The sequence below is a fragment of the Perissodus microlepis genome, chromosome 11, assembly GCF_051167445.1.
Source record: "Perissodus microlepis isolate ML-2025 ecotype Zambia chromosome 11, ASM5116744v1, whole genome shotgun sequence".
Classification (NCBI taxonomy): domain Eukaryota; kingdom Metazoa; phylum Chordata; class Actinopteri; order Cichliformes; family Cichlidae; genus Perissodus; species Perissodus microlepis.
The window spans coordinates 23406410-23432455 of record NC_140471.1 but is presented as its reverse complement, the minus strand read 5'-3'; the positions used below and the strand labels follow the sequence as shown (position 1 = coordinate 23432455).

Below are 26046 nucleotides of genomic sequence, written 5' to 3'. Positions count from 1 at the left end.
CCTAACCCAGCCCTGCTTTGTGGCCCACACGCTAATGCATAACAGCCTGAGCTCACAGTTATACCGGAGGCCAGGGAGAAATGTGTTACACAGACCACCGGCGTGTGCGTGTATGTCAAACGAAAATGATTGTGGACAGCTGGCCCGGGGGGCTCTATCTGATACACTAAGAACATTATCAGTGGGTGGCGGGCAGTGTGAGAGATGCATACGTTGTCCCGGTCGCAGCACGACCTGAGCACAGCGGAATAGTGGGGAGCCAGTTATATTATACCTGAGAACGGAGGGGGACAGGCTGTACGCCGGGAACAACACACACAAACACAGCAACAAGGAGGATCAAATGGAGCGGAGCATGCACAGGAGCGGCAACAGTGTACATTTGAGCAGAGGGCCTTGCATTTACGTGATCTAAACCTGTGCATAAAAGCTGTCGTTGCAGAAAATGCAAATACAAACACAGCTTTAAGAACAAACACAGACATTTTTTGTTGTTTAAAACCCACAGCCTTTTATTATACTCAACATTTGGCAGTAATTAATATTGAAGTCTCTCCTGCCCCCTCCCCACCCTACATCACATCACCCCACATAGCACTTTAGCAGAGTTTGGCAGCAAAACGTCTCATTCTACAGGAAAACTATCCTCTTATAACAGTCCAATCTTTTCCTCTCTTAAGTTATGTTTCTTAATTATTAAAACTAAAACATAAGTGGAGTGAGCACGCTTCAGACCAGGGTAAACTCTGCTAAGACCGCCTCATATACAGGATCTGTAAAATCATCCCTTTACTGATAGTTAACAATCAATACTGTTTCAACCACTGTGTCCCTCACTGCAACACTGCTGTAACTAAAACATACTTTGCCTGGTCAGTTTTCTTTTCTTTCTGGGAACCATAAATTCTGGAGCAGCTTTGAGAAATACTTTGTTTGGAGGCGTGCCAGAGACTTATAATATGCTATGAAAGCAGCACCATGGTCATAAACGTATCCAACACATCATCCTCAGCTGGCACTAGGGCTGCCACAAACGATTATTTTGATAGTCGACTAGTCACAGATTATTTTTGCGATTAGTCGACTAATCAGATCATCACCCATTGGACGTAAAACGTACAGCTTATTGCACCAGCAGCATCTGCTCTTATATAACTATCACTAGCTTACAGCTTTAAGTGTTTCAGGTCTGTGCTAACTAAAAATAAAGACAAGATGATAGTTTATTAAATTTTAATGAAATTTGCAGATTGTTTCGGTGAAATTTAATAAACTCCTTGCTATCTAAAATATAACAGGACACCGGAGTATATTCTCCAGCATCTCACACTTCTGATAATCAGTTGTCTGCTTGACGTTTATTCAGCTGTGTAAAAACTAGAACTTTAATCTCAGCCAAACCGATTTACTCAGGAACAAATAAAATACTAAAAAAGCCAAACAATAACATTTTTAAGTTATCTAAGTGACTCATATATATTTAACCTGAGTAGCGAAAGACGGCGGTGGGTTTGAAAACGATTTGCCGGGAGTCCGGTGTTCTCACGGCTCTAGCGAGCCTTGCCCCCGGCTAGCTATCGAGCTAGTGGGTAACAGACGTCTCCGAAAACGTCGGAGCGCTTTTGAAAATATGTGGTGTCTTGATAAACTGAGCAGATATTTGAGGTTTACACAGCTACATTCTCGCCTTAAAATATGTTAAACGTTTATTTTGTGACCCAGAAAGAATAATAAGAGTAATATTAAAACTAACTAGCTGCCGCCATTGTTGGAAACTGAGCTGGGCTGCGCTATGAATTCTGGGACACAGCTTCTTCTTCTTCTTCGGGGTTAAACGGCAGCTGGCATCCTTGTACATGCAGTGCTGCCATCTTCTGTTTCAGTCCGTTATTACACTCTTAAATCCTACTACTTATTCCTGCGTCTTTTGGGATCTTACAAAGCTTCAAACGAGGCGTCGACTATTAAATCACTCGTCGACGATTTTGATAGTCGACGTAATCGTGACTAGTCGACTAATCGTGGCAGCTCTAGCTGGCACAGGCTTTTTTTTAAATGGAAGACACTTTTTTATGTGTTGTGCATCGATTATAGTAAAATACAATGGCGAGACTGACTAAATATGCAGCTCCTATGCAGGAACAAACACTACAAGTAAAATGTGTAAAGGTCAGAGTTCATACTGTCTGTAAGTGACCCTACATGTAGCACCAGACTGCACTCCACAACCCTGACAGAGAAATTTACTAAATATCAGTAAATGTCATCATTAATTTAAAGTGAGAAGATAAACTTCATACTGAAGCTGCCCCTTAGGTGTTGTTCTTTTCGTAAGGCAAACTATGTGAGGAAAAAAAATCATATATTCTAATTTAATAGTTCAAAAACTCTATTGTTTAATTTTAAACATAGCTGTAACCATGGCTGCCATGACAATAAAGCTCTTCTTCAACTGAAGGAGATGTTAATATTGATGAAATCGAGATGCTGAAATGCATTTTGCTGCGCTGCCCCCTGCCTGTCACTACGTTAATAACAAGAAATGTTCATAACATTTAACATACATTATGTACAAATATAAGAATGGGCCTTACAATCCTTATAAAAAGAATTCCATACAAAATAAAGCCACAAAAATAGATCTGTGTACAAAATACATTTTAAAAAGAGGCTTGTGAAAGCTCAAAGTAGCTGTGCAGTTTGACTGCAAAGGATTAACATCTAAACCCTCTAACTGGCATAGACACAGACACACAAATATATACATGAGCACATTGTATGCCAATAGGTTGCCCATTTCCATGTACATGTAGATTAACAGAAGCTCGCTCCTTTTTTCTTTCCAGGATTTGTGTATACGTGTGTGTGCTTGTGAATGTCTAGTGGTTTGAATGGATAAATTAAAACCAGACATTTGGATGTCAAGTTGTAACAGGGGGGAATGTGTGAGTGTGTGGTGTGCAATAAACAGCTGTGATGCCCTTACTCCAGGCTTCAATACAAGGAATGATCTGTGTGTGTTAATGTGCATATTAATACTGGGGCTGGTGCTTGGGGAAAAAGTAGAGGTCTTTGCACAATGAGCTGGTGAACTCTGACATTTCTTTGCAGCGGTGGTGGGCAGTACCTGGGGCGTAGCCCTCCCTCTCCTTAATACGACTGTTCACCTGGGAGAAAAAGAAAAAAAGACATGTTGGTTTAAAAAATGTATTATATATCAAAATAGCAGTTTGTAATCTGCAACTGCAGTCTGAAAAAACATGTTTACCTGCACCAATATGTCCGCAAGGTGGGTGTCTCTGGCATGGAGGCGGAGTGCTGAGTTGAGTTCCTGGATAAACCAGGATCCTCTCTTAGTGTTTCGCATGGCTGCTGTGCCTTGAGGAGGAAAAGATCAAACAGCAGAAGTGTAATACATCAAGATGAGACACAGAAAGACAGAGCGAAGGTGTTGTCTGGTAGAGCTTTACATAATAAAGCTTTACATAATAAGAATCAATTTCAGATCCACTTTTGATTCACTTGTGCACAAAAAAACCTCTCAAGCAGACATTTTAATTGCACTGCACAAAAAGCACAAATACTGATTAGGGCCAAAGATAATTTAAAAAAAAGAATTACAAAACCATTACTGCTGATCTCGATGGCCTCATTAGTTTTCCTCTTACACCAGTGTTTCAGTTAATGAATAAAATATCATAAATAAACCCACCCCAGAATAACAAATTAGATAAACTTACAAATTCTCTGACCTTTGAGAGATGCAAAGCCACAGATCATGTCCGACCGCTGGGGAAGTTTAATCCTGGGTCTTCCTGTGTCCCCCCTCTGTCTGGAGTCTGCATCCCCCTGTCCCTCCCTGCCAGCATCCCGCTGTTCACAGCTTGGTGAGCACGTCCTCTTTGGCCCGTCTATCTGCTCCACGCCACAGTCCATCTCCTCTGGAAGACAAGTAAGTTTCAATTAGGCCCAAAAAGATCTAGCAGCGATATTATTGCAATAACTGGGTTGGATTACTGCAGTTTTTAGTCATTTGTCTCAAATATTCTTTAATAATGAATGCAACTGTCCACCAAAGGGGCAAAGCATTTTATTGACACTAGGCCAGTGAAAACAAACCAAAGCAGAAGAGATTTAAACTGAAAGATTAAAAAAATGCAGGTGTGATTCAACGCTGCACTGTAACACCACCTGAGCAGACATAGATGGAGCAATGAAGCTGTGCCTGCTCAGTTAGCATGCTTCTCAAGCTGTTGCCCTAGTCTTAAAAAAGCTAAACAGCTTGAACTCAATGGGTTTCCTGCAGCTCTTTGATAAACTCAAGTATTATTCCAAATTAATTCTGGAAAAAGTCTGAAAGCGAAGCTATCACTGGCATTTAGTATGAGCCCTGGTTGAAATGTTTTTCTAAACTTCTGAACGGCAAAAAAACGAAGAAATCTTGCACTGAAATTTACATAGCACTTTTCTAGTCCTCCTGACTGCCCCCAAAGCACTCTACACCACAAGCCACATTCACACAGCACTACGCCGCAGGCACTTTGAAGCCTTTAGCTATCCATCCATCCATTTCTTTAACCGTTTAAAGGACTCAGGGTCACAGGAGAGCTAAATCCTATCCCGGCTAACATTGAGTGAGGAGTGGCATACACCCTGGACAGGTCTCCAGGCTATCACAGAAACATTCACACCGGTGGCCAACTGAGAATCACAAATTCCACTAACATGCATGCCCTAGACTGGTGGAGGATCCTGGGTTACTTGGAGGGAAAACCATGCAGGCACACAGAGAACATGTAAATTCCACAAAACAAGGACCCTCTTGCGATGACCTCACAGTGTTAACCACTGTGTTGCAAACAACACTTACTTATTTTTCTTACTTATTAAGAAAAACTGGCAGTATACCAATGTATCCATGAACACTCTAAATAAGCAATATCTGAATTTCACTGAAGCTATTTCCAGAGCTGCTAAGCACATCTAATAGCCTTTCAGCAGCACACCTGTGTTGGGCTCTGTGTGCAGCGAGGGAGTGTGGGAAGTAATTAGGTTTGCTCCTGAGGGGTCTAAGGATCTGTCATGAGCATCACTGGGTGTGCAGTCAGGCCATAACCTCCGTCACAGAGACAGAACAACTGACTTGGAGCTTGTTAAGCCACAGATTCATTTTATTTTTATTGTGCTGAATTTGTTTGAAGTTTCATCAAAATATTATAAAGAAGATGAAAACTGACACAAAACTGAGATTTTGGCACAATCCACAGCTGGAACTGCAGAGTAAATGGGCGATTCTGAAACTGCCACCCACTGTGATTCTCTCAGTGGGCAAGACAAAGACAGCAGACAACATCTGGCCATGTGAAGGGGAAGCTTGGTACCACTATTTCATAATGCTGCACGGCTCTAAGAGAGCCAGGTAGTTTCTCAGAACTGTGGACAGTGCAGTCCCCAGAACATGTTTACCGTATAATTCTTTTTTATTGCTGTGCTGCACAATCTCATTCATCTTACCTCCTCTGCAGGCCTGGATGAAAAACATCTTTGGTTTGTTTTGTAGAAGTGGACAGTGTGCATTGTCAAAGGCCTCAAACACCCAGTCCAACTGAAATTGACCAAGTTAAACACAATTAGCATTAAATGTCAGAAAAAAAGCAGTTGAATCTTTGTTATTGAATGACATACCATACATCTACACAGTAAAGTGTCAGACAAACTGACCTGGAGGAGTTTGCCATCTGTACCGTACACTGCCCCTTCCACTCCGTGGGAGAGCAGACACACCACACAGCTGTCCACTGTCCGGTGCTCTGGCCGTCTGGAAAAGTTCTCAATGCAGGTCCTCATACCCTACACAAGAATACGAACAAGAACAAGCATCAGCATATGTGGTCAAAGTCAGCGTTAACACAGACGCAACAATCTTTCAGTCCAAATTTCACAGAAGCTGTATTCAAACATTTTCATTCTCACTAATGGAAACACTCAACTTAGGGTCTGACTTAAGTGTGCAGGATGACACCCCCTCACTAGCAATGGATTCATTAGACCATGATGTGCAGTAAACAATCAGGTTCAAGGCAGGATATGTGCATCTGGACTTAAATTAATTAAACGTGAAGTGTGTTTACTTTGCGACAAACCTCCCACCTTCCTCAGACAGCAGTGAAAGTGGGCTAACCAGAACAAATCCTACATTAAAAAAACCTTTCTACACCATATCCCCAGTCTTTCTTAACTTAAACATTTCAACAAGTGACTTTCTCCAAACTGTGTCAGGTGAAGATGTTGCTGAGGTGCTTATCTAACATCTTCTTTTGTTTGGCCCAAACTTCCTTTCTTTAGGTTTATCAATAAATAAGATAAAAGTGTCACATTTCAAACATCCTGCAAAATCCATCATTTTACCTGAGCAGTGAGGTCTCTGTGCACAGCAACAATGTAATCCAGCTCTGTAAAAACCTTCCTGAGGACCTCATCATCCACATCGCCGCCTTTTCTAGGGTCAAGGTCAGGGGCAGCACAAGGGTCAAAGGTCACATTACTGATCACCAAGCCAAAACCACGAGGCGATGAACTCAACCTGTAAGACTGAATAAGAATGGAATGACCTATATAAGAAAATTCATACACAATAAGGTTTTTTGTTTTAATCTGTTTAAAACAAAAAAACCTTAACAAAGTGACAAAACCCAAAGATTAAATTTGTAATTTTTATGCTTGTTACATAAACATAGCTAAATGCTGAAGACATGCATTTTTAGGCGGTCGCAGTAAATCCAAACAAAACTGAGCACCTTCGCATGGGCTCAACTGACCCGCTGATGGGAAAACAAAATCGTACCTGCTGGCAGCGGGAGAGGTAAAAGTCAGGCGTGCAGGGTAGGACCGGACTGTTGATGGGACTGTCAGCATCCAGACTAAACTCCATGGATTCTGCAGAACATACACACAAACAATCACAAACTAATACAAACTGAACTATTCTTAGTCCTCATCACTGAATGGAGTTGTCTAACAGCAGAGTATCATGTTGTTAATGAGTCATTCTTGGGGTGTGGTGCCTGCAGGTAGAGACAGTAGGTGCCTGCTAGAAAACAAACATTTCTACACTTTTCTCTATGATGTGTGTTTATAACAGTTCAAATAATCAACAGAATAACAGGAGACTAAAGGCCTAAAGTGGTCAGTGGCTACAGAATGGTTTTTTGTGTGACATATATATTAAATTGTCTTAAAAATGAACAACACATAAAGCCTTTTGTTGAGAAACAACTTCATGTCTCCAGGGAAACAAGACTGACAACAACATTACACACACTGAAACCCATTTTGAAATGAACGCATAGACGCTCTGCAGCACCGCTCACCATGTGTCCTTGCTCTCTTGGCTGCAATTTCCTCCTGAGTTGGAAGTGGAAGAGAAGAGTCCGTAGACCTCTGAAATTTAAAATGATACACAAATTATTAAAGACAGACCGTACAAAAAAGATAATGAAGGATTTTGTTCTATACTGTGGAATCAGCTGTTGTTTTTGTGGGAATATGACATCTGCAGTCCTAGATTAAATATTTGGGAAACTCCTGCCTGCCTTTCTACTTCAGGTGGGCCATCTGGATATATATAATGAGATGGATGCATTTTGTGATTCTCACATCTGTCTGCATATCTGCTCCTCGTTTCTTTGTCCTCAGTCTCTGTTTGTTCCTGTCCTCAGCCCTGACTGGGGGTAAGTCTCTGACTGATGACTCTGAGCCAGGCCAGCTATCTGATGCCTGGACTGGGAATGATGAGGTGCTGCTCACCTCATACATTTCCTCTCTGTCTTCTGAAGATGCCTGCCAAACGTCATGTTACTGAAGCTTACAATTCCCAAAATATTACTCTATATAATGTTAGCATTTATAATTAAAGAAAAATCTATTAAAGAGGCATGAAAGGCATTCAATGATGCAATGATGTCTTCTACTTCAAAAATGCCAAGAGTGACATTGCCTTCGATAATCATAGGCAAGCTCACCTCTCTCTTCTTTTTTGTTCTTTCCATAACCAGCTGCCCTGCCTTCTCCTGTGGCTCCTCCTCAGGCTGAAAACTCTGTGAGCAGAAAGCAGTCTAAGAACTGCACTAAATCTGCTGTGTATACTGCTGCTGTGCGACATGTGTATGGTTGATGTCAAGTACACACTCACATCTGTGTGTGTCTCTCTGCCATCTTTCTCTGGTGATTTTATGAGCAGGTCGTAGAGGTGTTTCTGTTCAGTATCTTGAAGAGCTGAGCAGAAACTGCTGAAGGCTCTGGGTCCACGTTTTGGTAAGAGTAGAAGCAAACGCCAGCTGCGTTTCTGAGACGTTTGCTCTGCCTGGAGTAGAAGAGATCACATCGGAAACATAAAATTTACTAACAATGAATTAATTAAAAAGTACATTTGGTTTTACTTTTTTTTCACCTTCTCAACATTATAACATTTGATTGTGAATTCATCCAGACACCTTAAACTTTAGATGTTTAAAGGTGGTCCTCAGACAGGACAGTCGGAAGTAAAGATTTCAACCTTGAGGGATTAAATCAAAACTTTCACAAATGCCTTTTCCACCAAATATAAGCCTGTTCTATGTTGATGCCTTTTGAGAAACAGCCGACAATTTGAAAGGTTACTATGCTGTAATTATTAGAAGTTGCAGTAAAATCATGGCAGACACAAACTATTTATTACGGCATCTCCTCTGACATTAGCCTGGCAATTTGTGGTGCTGTGCCAGTGCCAGCTTTCTGGCATTAGTTCTAGATTGGTAACCAGCATTGTGTTGGTGGAAAAGGGATATTAATGTCTCTGAAGGACGTTGCCCTGTGGTTCCCAGCTGGTTTTCTCTGGTAAACCTCTAAAATAGTAAGATCCCTAAGTCTTTGGATAGTGAGACACTAGACTCTCCAGTCTAGACTTTCAGTTTAAATGCATAAGGTTTAGCAAAAGTATTTTGTTAATAATTTAGGAAAGCAGACATTTCTTCCATTGTTACACATCTTTCACATGCTTGAAGTATTTAGAACAGGTGTGGCATGTTCCCTAATTATTTCAATTACCAAATCAAAATAATAAAAAGCATGTAGAGATTTTAAGTGCTGACTTTGCAGTTAGTCTATATATGCATCCAATGATAAATAAATATGAAGGCTTTTATTAGGCTGTAAAAACATTACATAGCTATTAAAAAAGCTAGCAGAATGACAGAATTAAAATGTGTTCAATTTTCCTAATTATATTTTCCATTTCTGTGAGTCCACTCAGGTCTGAATGAAGTAAATTTTGTCATCAGATGGGGAGCGTGAGTGGCCACGTGGACAGCCACGTGCCCGCCTGCATTTTGTGACTATGCAGCATCATCTGAGGAGAATTTACATTACAGTGAACCAACTATGTAAATACCTGAGGTGACGGACTTTAAAGAAGAATAAGAGTATACAGTTAGATTATACTTAACTAGAAAACCCAAGTGTGGGACAAAAACTTCTCTGGGACAGATAAACCTAATTAAAGTGTACCTAAATCACAGCACAGAAGATGAAGGCCTCATTCAAAGCACAACTACTCATCACTGAAGAGGCAGTGTTGATAATTTGCTGTGATAATAGATGTAGAAGGATCCATCAATCACATCATGACTGCTTTATTTCTAATCAAAAACGTTAGCATGCTGAAAGAAAAATATTATACTATACTATAAACTATATCACTGTCGAACTTTATGGATTTGACTGTGAGAGATCTTTTTAATTGTAGAATTAATGATCTACTTTATTAACTACCTATCTAACTCATGTTTTCTCTGCCACTGGAGCCTATACTAGCTGCCAGAGTGCAGAAATGGTGGTAGTTCCTGTAAAACTGCAGGAAACATTTCTGTAGTCACCTTTTACTTAACAGCATCTTTCATGGGAGGATTAGAGGTTCTGACTCCCACATACATTTAAACCACAAGCTAAAAACTGACCATAACCTTCAGCAAAGTTGCTGACAGCCAACTAAAATTCAGTTAACTTCAATTTAAGCAAACTGGAGGTAACTCAAAGTCACATAACTGTTAAGAATCAGCTGTCTCACTGTTAATATAGTAGTTATTATCCACATACCATAATGCTCTCTGCCATGCTCTCCGTGAGGATTTCGTCTGCCTGCAGTGACTGAATGAGCAGCTCATCCACCACCAGCTGTCTGCACAGGATAGCTGAGTTTCTTCGGAGAGCCTGCCTGTCCCGCTCCATCATGCCACACTCCAACATTTTCCCCTCAAAAACTGTATCCAGAGCAGGTAACAAGATACACGAACATTGTGAACAATACAAGCATATGGACGTTTTTGTCCAACACTGGGAACAGTCACTTTATTAGCTTGGCTCCTCAGTTACACCCTTATAACAAAATACAACACAAGCGATAACGTTACCATGAGGCACTCTTTGAGCCAGCAATAATAAACCAGTAACAACAGAAGCTGAACAATACAATGGTAAACTCAGTAAATTATCTACCAAATAATAAGATAAAGAGGAAAAATAATGGAAGTATAATATTAGCTATGTAAGTTTACTATGCTGAGTTACAATAAAAGAGAAGTTACGCTAATCTAAATGGTGTTGGCTGATGGTGATAAACGCTAGCTAACTAGCTAGCTAACTTCGACTTTCTCTGCACTGAAGTGGGTTTAATATGACTCCCCGCATTCCCACTACTTACCTCTCTTCTGTTCCTGCAACAGACTATCAACACACCCTAAAAATGAGCAAAATGTCTCCGTAAGTCCCTTTACTAAACGCAAATTAACAACATCCCGTCTACACGCCACAGACGAACTTCCGCGGGGTAAACAGACCATCAGACTCTTCGAGTTGGATTCTGACCAATGAGAGCGGTGTACAGTTTGAGTGGCGTTTCAGTGAACCAATCGTTTCTTCTTTTCTTCTTAATGGCATCTTAACCGTACAGTAAACTGCTGTGTGAACAACAGAAATAAGGGTATTTTGAATTTGAATCTCATTTCAGTTAATAAGTAACCAATTGATAAGAAGGCAGGCACAAAGGCCTCTCGAATAGAGAGCTATTTAAAAAGGAGGAGTGTAAAGACACTTAAAGGTCACACATTTGCAGCAGGGTTGCTGCACACTCTCTATATGCTCATGTAAAGCTGAGGAGCACGAGCCAAAGAATTTCATTATGGATAAATGTGGCTACACTGTTTATCTGTACATGACAATAAAACTTGAAACTTGGGTTTAAAATTTGAGTTTGTAAATGAGCAATGGCAGGATAAGTTGTAATGTAAGGTCCTGCCTCCAGTTACAATCTGATATTCAAAACAACCTGATGGCAGTTTTTTAGTATAAAGGGGAAAAACAAGCTCCATTGATATTTAACAAATGTTAAAATACCAATTAAGAAAAGAAATAATGAATTTATCCCAGATTTGGGAAATTATTTTGTTATAACAGTTCTGTTATTACAGTTCTGTACTTTTTCAAACAAACAAACAAAAATACAAAACTTGCTTCTAGCCACAACAAGAGGAACAGGAAATTTTGAAATATGATAAGGAAATTGAGACACACGTTTGCAGTGAGGGGGAACAAAATAAGTGTGGGACACACTAATGATAAAAGGTAGAGTGGACTTTAATCATACAGGGTGACAAAATGTGGTATGAAATTATCAGTCCGTAAGAGGAGATGATTTGCTGCCTGTCCAGGAAGTGGTGCAGAAGGTGGTCATGATTGATAACAGTTTGCTCAGCGACTTCCACCACAGCTTCAGAAGTGTCCAGTTCAGTGGAGGTGCATCTTTTTCTGTCAGTCATATCCCTTATACTTGAGTACTCTATGCTTTTTACTCCACCATGATTACTTGATAGCTAAACCTATCTGTTTAGCTGTTTAAATATATAAAATTGACATTTTAAACAGAACATTCTTGTATACATTGCAAAGTTTGTGTGTGAAAGGAAGCCACCTGTTTTCCTTTTTAAATTATTCTTTAATGTTTGCCATTGCAGTTCCTTCAAATAGATATTTCACTTAAATGTCATAGCTTTATTTGAGCTGGTGATTGAAATTTAGAAAGTTAGTCCATCTGCTCATGAAAAAGCATTACTCAGAATAAAGTTTACAATTTTGAATCCAAATTGTTGTACCAGAGGTTTCTTTTCTTCTTTCCCAGTTCAGTAATAATCTTACAAGCTCCAACGTTGAGAACCATGAACTAAAATAACTGTAAATACGAAAATAATTAGTGCAACAAAACCATTCTAAATAAATCATTTTAATGAATAAAATATGACAAATCACATAAAACCAATGGAGGAACATTTCTGGCACAATTTATTCTTACTCGGTGTATTTTACAATAAGGTATCAGAGTTACACACACATTATGACAAACACAGAGACAGACAGCAACCATTAATGCATTAGAACCAACAGGTGAGTGCTTTGCATCGCATGTATTCCTGCCTTTCTGTTTTTCTCGCTTTCTTACTCCCCTTTCCATCCCTCTCTCTCTGTCACTCCCTCCTTCACCCTCCCCTGCTGTCTATCTCCTCACCCTCACTGTGTGACCTGTCAATAATTGATGATTCTCACTGACTCAAAGGGTAGCAGGTCCAGGAGAAAATGTCTCACTCATTTCTTTATTTATTTACACGCCTATCTTTAAGCTCAGCCGGTCTGTGAAACCACCACAAGCGTTCACTCGGGATCGATAGCGCGAAGCAGCGTGGAGCACCTGACCGTGTCCATCTTACAGTTAGCGGCGGCGGCTGCACCTGTGACCACGAGCGGGTTAATGCTGCCTGTCTGGCTGACAGCAGGACAGAGGCAGGAAAGGGAAGCTTAAATGAGTGAATGGCAGGGGGCAGAGGAGGAGGAAGAGGAGTGACAGAATGATAGAGTGAATTAATTCAACCTTAGCCAGCCCTGATTGACTCAGCACCAAACTGGCATGTACAAACATTCACAGTGACACCAAAGGCATGGAGAGAGAAAAGAGGAATGATATGTCCTACTCTAGAAAGAGAAGTTTCACTTTTGGGGCATATGGCAGGTAAGTAAAGACACTGTTAGTCTTAAATTAGGACTGGCATTGTGCACAAAACAAGTCCTTGGAGCAGCGGCACAACCTGAACAAACGGCACTTTTTTTTAGATTTAAGTCATCTTGTCTGTTTATGCAGAAGTTTCTGAAAAGCTCTTACTTCCTTGTTTACAGTGTGGATAGATTCACATGTGGGGATGAGACGGGGTGAGGCTTTATTTTCCTCTCTACTGCAGCTTTTTTGAGTTAACATGTTAACCTTTCCTGTATAATGTAAGGAGTTACTAACTGTGCTGTCTTGCTGTGTAAACCAACCTGTTGCTGCAGACCTGAATTCGTGCAGGACAAAAGTCTGGACACCCTGGATTCTCCTACCAGTGAGCGCAAGCCTTTCCATTCTTCCAGCAGCAACCAGAAGGTGACATCCTTATCATTTTTAGTGTGCACTTTCTCGCTTTAATTTTAATTCACTCTAAGGGATGAATATCCATGTTCTACATTTCTAGAAGTCCGTTTAGAGAAAGACTGAAATATGAGTCATGTTCCTCTTCCTCACCCGTGCTTCTGCTTTCCTTTCTCTACTTGAATTTCACCTTTTTTTTTTAATGTTAGGAATCAGAGCTGTTTGAAATCATTGAGAAGCTGCAGGTGAGTTACAGTGTCAATCATTTTGTGCAGTGTGTGCATCCATCAATGCCTGAGCAGCAGATGTTTGTAATCACTAAAGCTCTTGTCCATCAGGGCAGCAGGATCGATGAGCAACGATGTGAATTCCCCCTTCCTCTCAAGGTTTCTCTACTTGATAGTAATAATAAAAAAGTGACACAGGCTCTGTACTGATGATAACAGGTGTTTCTCCAAACAAACATCAGCCCAATCAGATTCTTCTTTTTTGTGTCTATCAGTCTCCACTTTCTACAACTGGGAGAGAGCTGCCGCTTATCCTTCCTTCGAAACTGGGAGGCTATTGGATAGACCCCCCTCTGGACAGACTGGTAGATGTGAGTCCCACCTCTTCCCATTATGCCGTTGACCCAGAGAGCTATGACATCATGGAGAGAGACGGTGAGGCCAAAATCTATCACGAGTTCTTCCGCTCACGAGTAAGTAGACTTTAACTGTAAAATCTATAGGAATATTCTTTCTGCACTGATATTAATGTTTTTGACCCTTTTGCCACGCAGTACCATCACTCTTTCACAGCAGTGGATCCAACTTTGGGCTCGCTGGTTCTCTCTGTGTGTTTGGAGGAAGAGGAGAATAGGCTCAGGGTGATTCTAAGGTGGAGATCTTTGGCTATTTTGGCTTACTGTGAGACATTTTTTATTCTAAGCTACAATGCAGCCAAAAATGTTTAACAGAAAATTGTGCTTCTCCTTAAATGCCCCCTCAGCTCCAAAATGTCTTTCTCCTAGGGTTATTGTGTAAACTTTCAGATTCATATGCTGAAAGAGGAATGTTTATCTGACTTAAATCTGATGTGAAGGTGTCATGGTACAAGCAGAATTTCATTTTAGAAGTCAATCCTGGTTTAATATGCAACTTTTACAAGCATAACAAGGTCATTTAAAACTTCCCGTGTGCATGCTGTGCATCACAAAAGATCTTAAAGTATCTCTGAAAGGAATCTTTAAGGTTTCTTTGTTATAGTTTATATGTTTAATGTAGAGCGTGGTTGATCGATTATTACAAGAAACTGCATCACAGAAAAGGAGGCATAATGATTGTGCTTTATGTCTCACAGGATGAAGGAGTGTTCTCTGCATGGAGTCTTCTCTGTGTCTCTTTTCCCCACCCTGCCATCTGCAGTTGAATTAGCAAAGGTATCAAACTTCTTACTGTATCATACCTATATTTCTATTTGGCAAAATGGTAACCACAAATGAAAAACTATTATTTCAAGTAAAAGCATTAATTGTGCACATTCTGTGTATTTAAAGTACTTAAAAGCTTACATATGTGTTTTATTATTTTTATGGATGCACTGACATCATAATAGCTAAACGATGAGCGGCTAAGGCTAACTACTTTATAGACTGTTTATTGCCTTACTTTCTACACTTATGTGAAAAATAAAGTTTTTACTGGACTCCATATTGTTCTGTGAAAAATTAAGCACACCCTTAATGCTTCCATAGGAATTAAGACAGTAAGTTGCAGCTAGATGCTAAAACAATCATCCGCAAGTCTGACTTCCTCCATAAAACCATAACTTCTGGCAGTTTTCAGGTGTGTGTGTTAACACAATGACACACTGTTCCAGTAATGGACATGCCAGCAAATTCACCCCAAGGTCAGATTGTGCAATGCTCGTAGAAAAAAAAAACAAGAGTTATATCTCAAACTCTGCAGCCCTCAGTTAGCACATCAACTGTTAAAGTTCATGACAGCACAATTAGATAATGACTGAACAAGTATGGTTCATTTGAAGCATTGCCAGGAGAAAGCCTCTTCTCTCTAAAATGAACATGAGAGCATGACTTAGGTTTGCAAAGCTACGGCTGTGTAAATCACAAGATTTGTGGAACAATAACTTCTGGACCGATGAGACTAAAATGAAGATATTTGATCACAGTGTACAGTCCAATGTTTGGCAAAATCCAAACACAGCATATTACCTAAAACACCTCATGCACACTGTTAAGCACAGTGGCGGTGGGGTAATAGTTTTGCTTGTTTTGCAGCTTCATGCAGTGATTAAGTTGACAATGAACCCCTCTGTATGTAAAGGAGAATCAAACGGGCGGCCATCTGTCTGGTTGGCCAGTTAAAGCTACTGCAGGGCCATGCAAAGAGACAATCATTTCAACTCAGCAGCAAACCTGCGACAGAAAAAAAAAGAATAAAGGTGTTTCAGTGTCCCAGTCCAAAGTCTAGATTTCAAACTGAATGAAATGCTGTGGTGGGAGTTAAAGAGAGCTATGCGTGTCTCCAAGCATCCAAGAACTGAAGCAATGAAGTGAGAGTCTGATAAAATCATGCAGAAACTTCAAATCACATCAAGTTGCTGCTGCTAGTGTGGTTCTACGAGCTACTGAGCAGACAGCACTTTTTGCAGTACTGCAGATGGTGACTGTAGCACTTTTTAATCTTGCAGTTTTTCTAAAAGAGTAATATATATGTAAAAAAAAATGCAGCAGAGTAAAAAGTATTGTTTCACTCTGCGAGGCAGTAGAAAACGGAGAAATAAACCAAAAGAAATGCTCAAGATACCCCAAAATCAAACCTCAGTACATGAATAAATGTTCTCACTTTCAAGCACTGAATACGTGACAAGCACTTATAATTATTCCTCACATTCTTTCTAGATGCTTTGTGGCCGAGTGACTGCCTCAAAGTTTGACGTGGTCTGCTACCTGAAGGTAATATGCTCTGAAATGACTTGAAAAATTGACACATATTTCACATACGTCACAGGAGGAATGCCACAGGTGTCACCAAAAACAATAAGAATGGCTCAGTTAAACACAAACGGGTGTCCCAAACAGTGTGACAGTGAGCAGAAAGGTAATACAAAGAACCTGATGTGGTTTTTCTCCCTGTGCCTTTCCTACTGTGACATGTCGGCATGTTTTCTGTGAAGCTCTTCGCTCTTCAACTCTCTCTTCTTCCTCTCTCAGGCTCCAGAACTTATAACCACATTTGATGAACACAGAGTTTCTCCTAATTTCAAGTTTGGTGTTTTGTGCCAAAAGGACAGGCAGGTAAGAACTGATGCTTTACTTCAAAATGCCATGCATTTTTATAAAAATGGCTAAAATACAGCACCATATCATAACCAATCCCTCTCAGAGAAATCCATTTCTCTGTAGCTCACTGAGGAAGACATACTGGGTAACAATGAGGAAAGTGAGGAGTTTAAAGAGTTCCTGTCTATTCTGGGAGAGACGGTTCAGCTGCAAGGATTCACGGGGTAAAGTATGCTGACAATGTGAAGAAGTGACACAAGAAATGTGGAAAATCACATGGTTTCTTCTCTCCTCGCTCTTTTTCTCAGCTTTAGAGGAGGACTGGATGTGTGTCATGGTCAGACAGGAAGTGAAGCAGTCTACACTTCCTTTCGTGGGAGAGAAATCATGTTTCATGTCGCAACTAAACTGCCTTACACAGAGGGTGACCCACAGCAGGTCATTAATCGCATCATCCTCAGTCTGTTTGTGCTGATGATTCACAGGAGAGTCTCTCTGAGGATATTATGTGTAGTTTAGTTTATGTGGGGAGGGACGAATCAACTTTTTTTTAGACACTAACCAACATTTTTCTCATCACCCTGCACAGCTACAAAGAAAAAGGCACATCGGTAATGACATCGTAGCTTTGGTCTGCCAGGAGGGCCAAACCCCCTTTCTGTCTGATGTTATCAAGTCTCACTTCCTTCACTGTTTTATTGTCGTCCGGAGGATTCAGAGGCAAGAGGAAACAGGTGGAGCAGCATATCAGGTAAGTGGGCAAAATACATCTCCATCAATGCAAATTGAATAAATTCACTATATTTGTAAAGGAATATAGCAGCTGGGTGGCCTGGTGATGTAGTGGTTGTGTGGTAGTGCTGGTGTCTTACAGCATTAACACTGACATTTTTGCAAAGCCATTGTTGTTACTTATATGCTGCCATATAGATACAAATATCCATTCATCCATCCATTTTGTCCCACTCATCTGGGCTGTGTTGTTGGAGCTGCACCCTAACCAGAGAATTCCAGACCTCCCTCTCATCCAGAGGTACACTGAAGGGAGGTATCCAAATTAGATGCCTGGACCACCTCAGTGCGGAAGAACGGCAGTGCTGCTTTCAATCAGTCCTGAACGACTGAACGACTGGGCTATATTTGTTAGGAGCTTTTGACCCTGACTGGGTCTCTCGAGGGAAATTTCTTCTTGTTGGGGATGAAGAAAAAATCATCAGGTACCAGAATACTATGTACCTTGGGAGGAAGCTCAAAGGAGCTAGCCTGATGACGAGGCTTTATCCCACAGGGCCCACTCCGACACTCAGACACAGCCTGAACAGGCAACACAGGCTGGCTGACCACCTGCAGGAGGCACTGTAGAGTACAGGTTTAATGACTGCTGGGTGGCAGTCAGGGGCGAATGCCCTGGCAGTTTGAAAACCAGCTGATGAGACTAGCTGTTGATTCAAATATATCTGTGATAAACTGACATCATGCAACAATCTCTGCTAATCTCTGCCATTTTTGTCTTCTGCAGGTGTCTGTCACGGCAAGAGAAGATGTTCCTCCCTTTGGTCCAGTGCTTCCAGATCCCCCTGTCTTTACAGATGTAAGAAAAAACAGAGCTTCTGTCTCAGTATACTTTGTTTATGTGTTTATTTATTCTTTAATGTAACAGCTGTAGCCAATTCATATATTTTTTAGGTATATTGTATTTTATTTGCTTTGTCAGTAATATTCATTTGATGTCCACTGCGATTTTCTCCCAGAAATGTCAGTGGACGTCAAATGTTTAATAGCTTTTGTAGCCCTACAGAGATGGTGTGGTTGCTTCATCTCCGGATGGCAGAGCTTGCTACAGAAATCTTCCTAATTTTTTTCCTACTTGCTTGGTACTGAGGGGCCCTATGCATGCTATGAAAAGATTTACATAAAATTTTGAGGTCTCACAAGATATTTAGAAATAGGAGTCATGCTACGTAAGTTGAGAGTAAGTGGCCAAAAGATCTACAACAATTTGTGACGCATGAAAAAGTTAAGAAGAGTTCATCCTTGTATCAACAATTCAGGCTGATTGAGCTGATAGGAAGGCAGCAGTAACTCAAATAACCACTAGTTCAAAACATGGAGGTCCAACCTGGCAGTGGCAAAGTGGCCCTAAAGTGTATACTTGCTCTCCAGACTAGGGCTCCAGTGGACAAACCTTCTTCACTGGAGACATGTCAGTTCGACTCGTCACAGTGAGCACAGGTGTAAATAGTAAAATGATGGCTGAAAGTGGTTTCAGAATTCTGGTATTTTGTGGTTCATTGCCACAATGTCATGGCTTATTGAGACACTAAAACAGAGCTTGTGTTACTAGTAACTCCTGCACCTTTCTTACAGATCTAAATATGTGCTCTAAAAAGACACAGCTTAACATGTCAGTCTAACCTTTGTCTTGCCTTGCTTTGCTCCTTTGGACGTCATTGACCATTCAGACTGCTTGAATGCGAACACACCTTGATTTAATTAGTGAAAGGTTGCTTCTGCTCCACCTGCTCTCTGTGTCAGTCCTTTATTTAAGGGAGCTCAGTATTTACCAGTATAATCAGTGTGTGAAATATCTCACAAGGTTTGTCTTCCTTTGTCCTTCCTTTAGCATTCGAAGTTCAGAGAGTTTCTGCTGGCTAAACTCATTAACGCTGAGATATCCTGCTATAAGGCTGAGCAGTTCAGCAGACTGGAGGTAGATGGAGGAACACTTTTCCCTAATGCGCTTCATTATTGAATATCTGTGTTTTTTATTCTTCTGACTTTGACCTCTGCCCTTTGCATTTTCCCCTCCTTCACTCTTACAAAGCTCCGTACTCGTTCATCACTCCTGGAGAACTTGCAGGCTGAACTCTTCACCCGTTCCCAGTGCATGATGGGGGATCAATCACTGATTGCTGTCCCCACTTCAGAGGGCCTGCGGGGGCCATCTGAAGGAAGTGGGGGATTTATTGAAAACTTTAAGGTGAATGTTTGTATTTCTCTGAAATACTTGCATGTTTGAATTTACAATTTTAACTCTACGCGTTCTTACCTCTGTCTCCTGTACCAGAGAGCCATCAGAGTGCGGAGCCATTCTTTTGAGAATCTGGGGGTCCCCAGGAAGAATGCTAGCAGCACATCGCAGAAGGCTAAGGTAAAAAAAAAAAAGAAAGAAAGAAAAAGCTTGCTGTGCAATGGAAACTGTTTGAATAAAGTCATAAGATTATTCATACTAAATGCACTGATATTCTCCTCTACCTTCCTTGACAGACAGAGAAAGATGGAGATAGGTGAGACTCATAAAAATATTCTAAAAAATTCAAATGTTCAATTGTGTATGAGCTGAGGAAGTAAAACAAATCACTTTTTGTTCTTTTTAGTGACAAATCTTCAGGACCTCTGCCTGCTCCCACTGACAGTTTGGGGGCAGCTGAACTCAAAGATCAAACAAGTCCTCAAGAGGAGATATAAAAGCAAAAACGTACTTGTAGATTTTAGACATGAATATAGACATTGCTGGCCTGTATGGTTAGACTTTAATATCCTGGTGGATGACCTGTATGTAAATAGACTGTAAAAGTAAATAGTTCTGAATGCATAAAATATAATTATATGACTGTTATAGGAGTGATATTCTAGATTCATGAGAATCGTTAAATTTAAATGTTTTGACTTAAAACAGATGACAAGAGTTTAAATGATAAGACAATATCAGGTTTATGCCAGAGACTGAATTTGCAGGAAGGCAACACGATATAATGAATTAAATTAAAACTGAATATAAAATGTAGAAAATAAATGGTTTGTTTTAAAGACCAATAAAACGTAATTTGAAAAATCAGTTACTATTGTCAGGTGTTGGCTGTGTGCAGGTCTGGAGGACCCACAGTGCAGACTCCGGAGACAAAACGTGAACTCAAAAACAGCTTTATTGCTCAACAGAAAAACCACACAAAACCTAAACTGGGCAAAATCCTTGGTTATTTTTGATGTCTTAAATATACAAATCAACCAACATAAAGCACAAATACAGCATCTGGATAGAACCAACCTTTTAAATATTGTAAAAAAATTGATAAACAAGACAGTAATAATATTTGTATACTATGTGACTACAGTGACTACAGATTAACTTAAATTTTGTAATGATGTGAGAGAGTAAAACCTCAAAAACCTGTATGTGATTCATGTGTGTAGGAGGTGGACCGCTCACACCAAATCGTCACTTGAGTGTGGTGGTTGTGGATAAAAGCAACACATGCACAAAAAAGGGTTTCTAAACTGATTTTAACAAAGTGTGGCAAGAACACTGGAATAACAATGAAATGAAGCAACAAAATAAAGGGACGTGCTGTTCTGTCCTGGAGTGATGATGCAGGTAAGGAGGCAGAAGGAGGTGAACTGTTACTGCATAATATATAAGATTGTTTGATTCGAATAAGATATGCAAGAGTCCGTCAAATAAAACTGCACTAAATAGGTCATCACTTAGTGTATGCACGCGCTGTACTCAGCCAGAAAGAAGAATATGTGATGAGAAGCAAGATTAGCAGTACAGGAAGTATTCAGATCTCTTACATATGCAGAAAATACTCATTTTTATGCATAAGTAAAAAAAAGTATTTCAGCTATAGTGCATTATATGGCATAACTATTACATGCTTATGCTTTAATTCAGTGATGTCAAACTCATTTTATATTCTGGGCCACATACAGCCCACTTTGATCTTGAGTGAGCTGGACCTGTGAAATTCCCCTTGCTGTCAGTGTAAAGAAGTTTAACTATATATTCAATCCATTATAAATCAGAATATAAGTAAAAAGTGCGTTTTCAACACTAAACCTCACTTCTTTTAAATAGTAAAGAAATGCTGCTGCAGTAAATGAACTGTCATCATGACTTTTCTGGCTTAAACTGCCAGTCTGTAAAGTTCTGTAATTAGATGTTTTTTTAATTATAAAAGACAAAGTTTATTCATAGCAAAAAAAACAAAACAAAAAAAACGGACATTTTTATAGTAGATATATATTAGATAGTGGAAAACTGGCACTTTTCTGTCATTTATTAAATATCTATTACTTTATTCCTTTGTTGTCGCATGAATAGCTATGGAAGAGGTGTTTATCAGTAGGAAAAGGTGTAAAACTTGTGAAAATACAATAAAAAGTCAAAAATGTATGTCCTTCTTCAGATTTTCTAAAGCAGTACAATGGGCCGGTTTGGAGTATTTGCCAGGCCCCCGAGCCTTGTGTTTGTAATCATCATGGTTGTCTTTAGGGTTATCAGAGAGTGAACTACTGCTCGAAGTCGGTAGGTGGCAGTAATGCACATGTAGGCTGTCTTGCCTGCTGGCATTCAAGAAGAAGAAGCCCGTGCGGAAGGCTTTTGGCTGTTCTGTACCACCTGATTTGTAGCTTTTAGAGCAGGTAGGCGAAATCATTTTGGTCCCCCTTGTGGTCAGACACTGCTACTGAGCTTTTTCGTTATTTATCTAGCTCAGGCTAACTCCTGCTATCGTTTTTTTTAACTCCGTCTTTAACACCATTTAATATAGCATCGGTTGTAGCTAACTGTTAAAAACAACGAGTGGTTTCTGCTCGCGGTCTTTGCTGCGATTAGTTTTATTTCTGCTAAGCCCGAGCAGCTCTGCTTCAGGTTTGACACAGTGAACATTGCTCAGAGGCTGCCCCCAAAAACTAAACTCACTCCTTGTGAATTATTCACACGCTGCCGTTAAGGTTTTTGTTGCTCTTCATTTAAAGCTCTCGCTAACAACTCAAAGAGCGGCTGCTGACCCCAGGATGACCTCCAGAAAAGTTGTGGAGTTGTTCTACGATGTAGTTTCTCCGTATTCGTGGCTTGGTTTCGAGGTTTGTGCCGTCTTGATTTTCACCACAGCATCAGATCGGTTTGTTTAGGAGATGCGCAAATATCTCATGTGTTTGCAGGTCATGTGCCGCTACAGAAACGTTTGGAACATCGACCTCAAACTGCGCCCTGCGTTTCTGGGTGGCATCATGCACGGAGCGGGTCAGTAAAGATCAGTCAGGCACCTGTAAACCTGCTGCAGGACACGCTGCACGGTCAAATCCGGGTGCGCACTGACTCTGTTTGCGCTCACATTTCTCTTTCTTGACAGGCAACAAGCCTCCTGGTTTGGTTCCTAACAAGTTCGCGTACATGACAAAAGATCTCAACCGCTTGGCAGAATACTTCAATGTCCCCTTGCAGTCGCCTGCTGACCCCTTTGAGGCCATGTTCGAGAAAGGTACAAGCAGAATCAGTTCTATAATGTCTACTGATTAGACCCCAAGCTATTTGACCCTATTAGACCTTATTTGACCCCTAAAGACATTTTAACTGAAGCAATGACGCTTGATTTTGACAGAAGTTCCACATTTAAAGAAAAACACAAGTGTCTACTACTTTTTATTGTTTTTTTTAAGGGGGGAAAACATGCAACTAAAACAGATTATCTTCAGATATGGGAAAACTGTACTCTACTATTCTTAACTTGATAATGTCGTAGTCATGACTTGTGACATGGTGTTAAAGCAACACAAAACAAATTTAATTTAATACTTCAAAACACTTGGCTGTGGCAAAACAAGCTGTAAGCACAACACAATATACACTTGACACATTATTAGGTACATCTCACCCGCGCTTGTTTTGAGAACTGCCTTAATTCATAAGAATTCCTCAAAGATTTTGGTCCATGTTGATCACACAGCTGCTGCACATCCATGATGTGAGTCTCCAGTTACGCAACATCTTAAAGGTGATCTATTGGATGACGTCTGATGACATTTCAAGAAACCAGACGAAACCAGCTCTGGCAGCAAAAAGATATTATCCCCCAGAGAACTACAGCTGTCATATTTTCTCTTTTTTGGACCATTCTCTGTAAATCCCAGAAGATCAGCAGTTTGTGAAATACTCAGACCAGTCTGGGACCAAAAACCATGCCACGTTTTAAGTCACTTAAATCACCTTACTTCCCTATTCAAATGCTCAGTGTGAACTTCAGCAAGTTGTCTTAATCATGTCCACGTGTCTAAATGCATTGAATTTCTGCCATGTGATTGGCTGAATCGATATTTGCAATGAATGTGTGTACCTAAGAAAGTTTACTTCCCTTTTTATAGAGAGCCAACAATTCCAGATACTGTTGTATGGTTCATAAGAAACCCTCCTTCAAAATTTTTAATGATTTTCACCAAAGATCGAATAAAGAACTGCAGATTAAGAGATTTACTGAGATATTAGGCTTGAGATGTGACATCTCATGATTTTGTCAATAGTGGTTCAGGTAACAGATGCATGTTAGCACTTTTTGCAAATACACAGCAACAGTATCATGCATTTGATATGAATGAAAGTCCAATATTGACTCTTTAAAAATCTGTTTGCTGATGTTTGCCTTTGTTGACCTGTTAGTTGCCATCTTTAGCTACAGTCTGTTGCTGTGCAGGTAGCGTGGTCCGCTCATCTGAGCTTTTTTATCCAGAAATTATTGTCTGACGAAACTAAAGGTGAGATAAAGGACAGCAAATCAAATGTTTAGAGTCTTCATGTAAATCTGAGTCAATGAGCTGAAAGACAGCTAGAAAAAAACTGCAGTGGAGGTGGTTGCTATGGCTTGCAGATCATCCGGTGTGATATACACCGAGCTAGCCTTGTGGATGCTTCCAGCAGCCTGACAAGAAATAATGTAAGTGTAAGGATTGGTAACAGGTTTTTGGTAAAGTACTACATTATTAATGAGCAAAGCTATTAAGACAGTTTCAGGTGCTCTTTTTTTCTTCTTCTTCTAGGCAGCTTGGCTGCAATGCGATTTGTGGCAGCAGTGCAAGAAAAAGAAAAGGATGGAGAGAAGGTGGTGAATGTGTCCCGTGAGCTGTGGAGAAGAATCTGGAGTGAAGACAAAGACATCACTGAACCTGCGTCGCTGTCTGAGGTGCAGACTCTTTAACATCCTGGCTCCATTTAAAACAAAATTAAGAAGCACAATTTAATTTTGAGACTTTTTGTGTTTTTGCAGGCAGCAGTGAAAGCTGGATTGTCTGAAAGTGAGATAAAAGAACTGTTGGCCATGTCCACCTCAACGCAGGTCAAAGAGAAGCTTAAAAGCACAACACAGGCAGCACTTGTTTATGGGGTCAGTTGTCCAGCTCCTCTTGTAGATCTAGCAAAGTGAAAAACAAACAAACCATCAGCTATAACCCAAATCTCTCCTCCTAAATCCTTGTCAGGCTTTTGGTTTCCCCATGATTGTGTGTCATGTTGATGGAAAGCCAGAGATGTTCTTTGGATCTGACAGATTTGAGCTCATTGCCCACTGCATCGGTGAGAATACGATTCTACCATCTCTACAAATTTACTATCAAACTGGCTCAAGTAAATGGAATAAAATGACACCTTAACTTGTAGTCAGTGAAAGACTTTGCATACTTTTGGCTCTTTTAGTAATTCTTTTTAGCTGAATATTGAATCGATATTAAGGAATCAATTGTCACTTATTTTTTGAACTTGTTGCTCTCTAACAATTAAAGTTATTCTAGTTTTGTTTTTATTGTAAATCACCTATGATTTCAAAATTACAAAAACAAACAAAAAAGTGTTTGGCACTCTGGAGAAAGACACACATCTCTCCAGGCAGTGGCACTACTTTTCCTTCTTATTGTTGGCAGTTTCTTATTCAGTCACATTTTGTTCTCTGTTTCAGGAGAGAAATGGCTGGGACCTCAACCCAGCAAATCAGCTGCCAAGCTGTAAAATGAAACCTGTTTTCATTTAAAGACGATTTGCTCACAGTTTTGATTTGTCATTAATTTCCATCTTTCATTTTTCTGGAATTAAAATCCCAGTTTTCCAAGTTGTGAAAGGCTCCGTCAGTGGCAGAAACAAGTTTCCAAACTGGTACTGTTGAAATATGCGTATACATATGACTTTTTTTTAATGTTAGTCATAAAAAACCCTAATAACAACAACAATAACGAATGTGGGTGTAGATTTGGTCACATGATGTGTGTCTACCAGGATCAACCAGTGTTCACAGACCCCAGTGCTCATATTTTGAAGACATATCATGTAATCTACTGCTAGTATTGTGATTAATGCATCATACAATTGTGCTGCTAATTATGTGCCTAATAAAAGCCTTTGAAATACAAGAAAAGTATTTTTGGCAGCTTGTACTAAACCTTATTATTATTATTATTATTGTTACAGTAATATTCATGGTCCCAGCTGATACTTTTTTTTCTCTGCCAGTGC

General features: G+C 40.1%; 3 protein-coding genes across 8 annotated transcripts; 2 read left to right on the top strand and 1 right to left on the bottom strand.

The window, feature by feature from the left end:
- Nucleotides 1-275: 275 nt before the first annotated feature.
- On the bottom strand, nucleotides 276-10886 carry casp2 (caspase 2, apoptosis-related cysteine peptidase). Of its 5 annotated transcripts, XM_084944592.1 has the most exons (13): nucleotides 10736-10886; nucleotides 10132-10295; nucleotides 8192-8362; nucleotides 8022-8096; nucleotides 7657-7839; nucleotides 7371-7440; nucleotides 6845-6936; nucleotides 6409-6591; nucleotides 5722-5850; nucleotides 5515-5605; nucleotides 3741-3941; nucleotides 3269-3378; nucleotides 276-3167 (listed from the first exon to the last, which is right to left on the bottom strand). In XM_084944592.1, the coding sequence occupies exons 1-13, from the start codon at nucleotides 10872-10874 to the stop codon at nucleotides 3033-3035; spliced, it is 1743 nt and encodes a 580-aa protein (XP_084800718.1). In that variant the 5' UTR covers nucleotides 10875-10886; the 3' UTR covers nucleotides 276-3032. The 5 variants fall into 5 exon arrangements, with proteins under 5 accessions (XP_084800718.1, XP_084800713.1, XP_084800714.1 ...); XM_084944587.1 differs by lacking the exon at nucleotides 7657-7839 and having other exon boundaries at nucleotides 282-3167; XM_084944588.1 differs by lacking the exon at nucleotides 7657-7839 and having other exon boundaries at nucleotides 284-3167; nucleotides 3753-3941.
- Nucleotides 10887-12731: 1845 nt separating this feature from the next.
- rap1gapl (RAP1 GTPase activating protein-like) lies at nucleotides 12732-21293 on the top strand. Of its 2 annotated transcripts, XM_084943966.1 has the most exons (19): nucleotides 12732-13090; nucleotides 13255-13287; nucleotides 13408-13498; nucleotides 13693-13728; nucleotides 13822-13869; nucleotides 13986-14183; nucleotides 14265-14362; nucleotides 14825-14903; nucleotides 16389-16442; nucleotides 16701-16784; nucleotides 16893-16993; nucleotides 17078-17207; nucleotides 17359-17520; nucleotides 18289-18360; nucleotides 19393-19479; nucleotides 19594-19749; nucleotides 19837-19920; nucleotides 20037-20056; nucleotides 20147-21293. In XM_084943966.1, the coding sequence occupies exons 1-19, from the start codon at nucleotides 13020-13022 to the stop codon at nucleotides 20235-20237; spliced, it is 1695 nt and encodes a 564-aa protein (XP_084800092.1). In that variant the 5' UTR covers nucleotides 12732-13019; the 3' UTR covers nucleotides 20238-21293. The 2 variants fall into 2 exon arrangements, with proteins under 2 accessions (XP_084800092.1, XP_084800091.1); XM_084943965.1 differs by having other exon boundaries at nucleotides 13693-13869.
- A 798-nt stretch (nucleotides 21294-22091) lies between these two features.
- On the top strand, nucleotides 22092-25948 carry LOC146377873 (glutathione S-transferase kappa 1-like). The gene is made up of 8 exons (XM_084943370.1): nucleotides 22092-22193; nucleotides 22530-22637; nucleotides 22716-22797; nucleotides 22907-23035; nucleotides 24585-24727; nucleotides 24812-24928; nucleotides 25023-25116; nucleotides 25496-25948. Exons 2-8 carry the CDS (start codon nucleotides 22569-22571, stop codon nucleotides 25543-25545), a joined length of 684 nt encoding a protein of 227 aa, XP_084799496.1. The 5' UTR covers nucleotides 22092-22193; nucleotides 22530-22568; the 3' UTR covers nucleotides 25546-25948.
- Nucleotides 25949-26046: the final 98 nt, after the last annotated feature.

What these genes read in the sequence shown, in the direction of transcription:
- rap1gapl (XM_084943965.1), top strand. Translation starts at nt 13,020, where the DNA reads ATGGAGAGAGAAAAGAGGAATGATATGTCCTACTCTAGAAAGAGAAGT. An exon ending in CAGGTGGAGCAGCATATCAG is followed by an intron (nt 17,521 to 18,288) that starts GTAAGTGGGCAA and finishes TGTCTTCTGCAG; the next exon opens with GTGTCTGTCACGGCAAGAGA. An exon ending in ACAGAGAAAGATGGAGATAG is followed by an intron (nt 20,057 to 20,146) that starts GTGAGACTCATA and finishes TGTTCTTTTTAG; the next exon opens with TGACAAATCTTCAGGACCTC.
- LOC146377873 (XM_084943370.1), top strand. Translation starts at nt 22,569, where the DNA reads ATGACCTCCAGAAAAGTTGTGGAGTTGTTCTACGATGTAGTTTCTCCG. An exon ending in TGGCATCATGCACGGAGCGG is followed by an intron (nt 22,798 to 22,906) that starts GTCAGTAAAGAT and finishes CTTTCTTGACAG; the next exon opens with GCAACAAGCCTCCTGGTTTG. An exon ending in AGGCAGCACTTGTTTATGGG is followed by an intron (nt 24,929 to 25,022) that starts GTCAGTTGTCCA and finishes AATCCTTGTCAG; the next exon opens with GCTTTTGGTTTCCCCATGAT.
- casp2 (XM_084944592.1), bottom strand. Translation starts at nt 10,874, where the DNA reads ATGGTCTGTTTACCCCGCGGAAGTTCGTCTGTGGCGTGTAGACGGGAT. An exon ending in GCAGAGAGACACACACAGAT is followed by an intron (nt 8,097 to 8,191) that starts GTGAGTGTGTAC and finishes TTCTGCTCACAG; the next exon opens with AGTTTTCAGCCTGAGGAGGA. An exon ending in GAGCAGATATGCAGACAGAT is followed by an intron (nt 7,441 to 7,656) that starts GTGAGAATCACA and finishes TTTAAATTTCAG; the next exon opens with AGGTCTACGGACTCTTCTCT.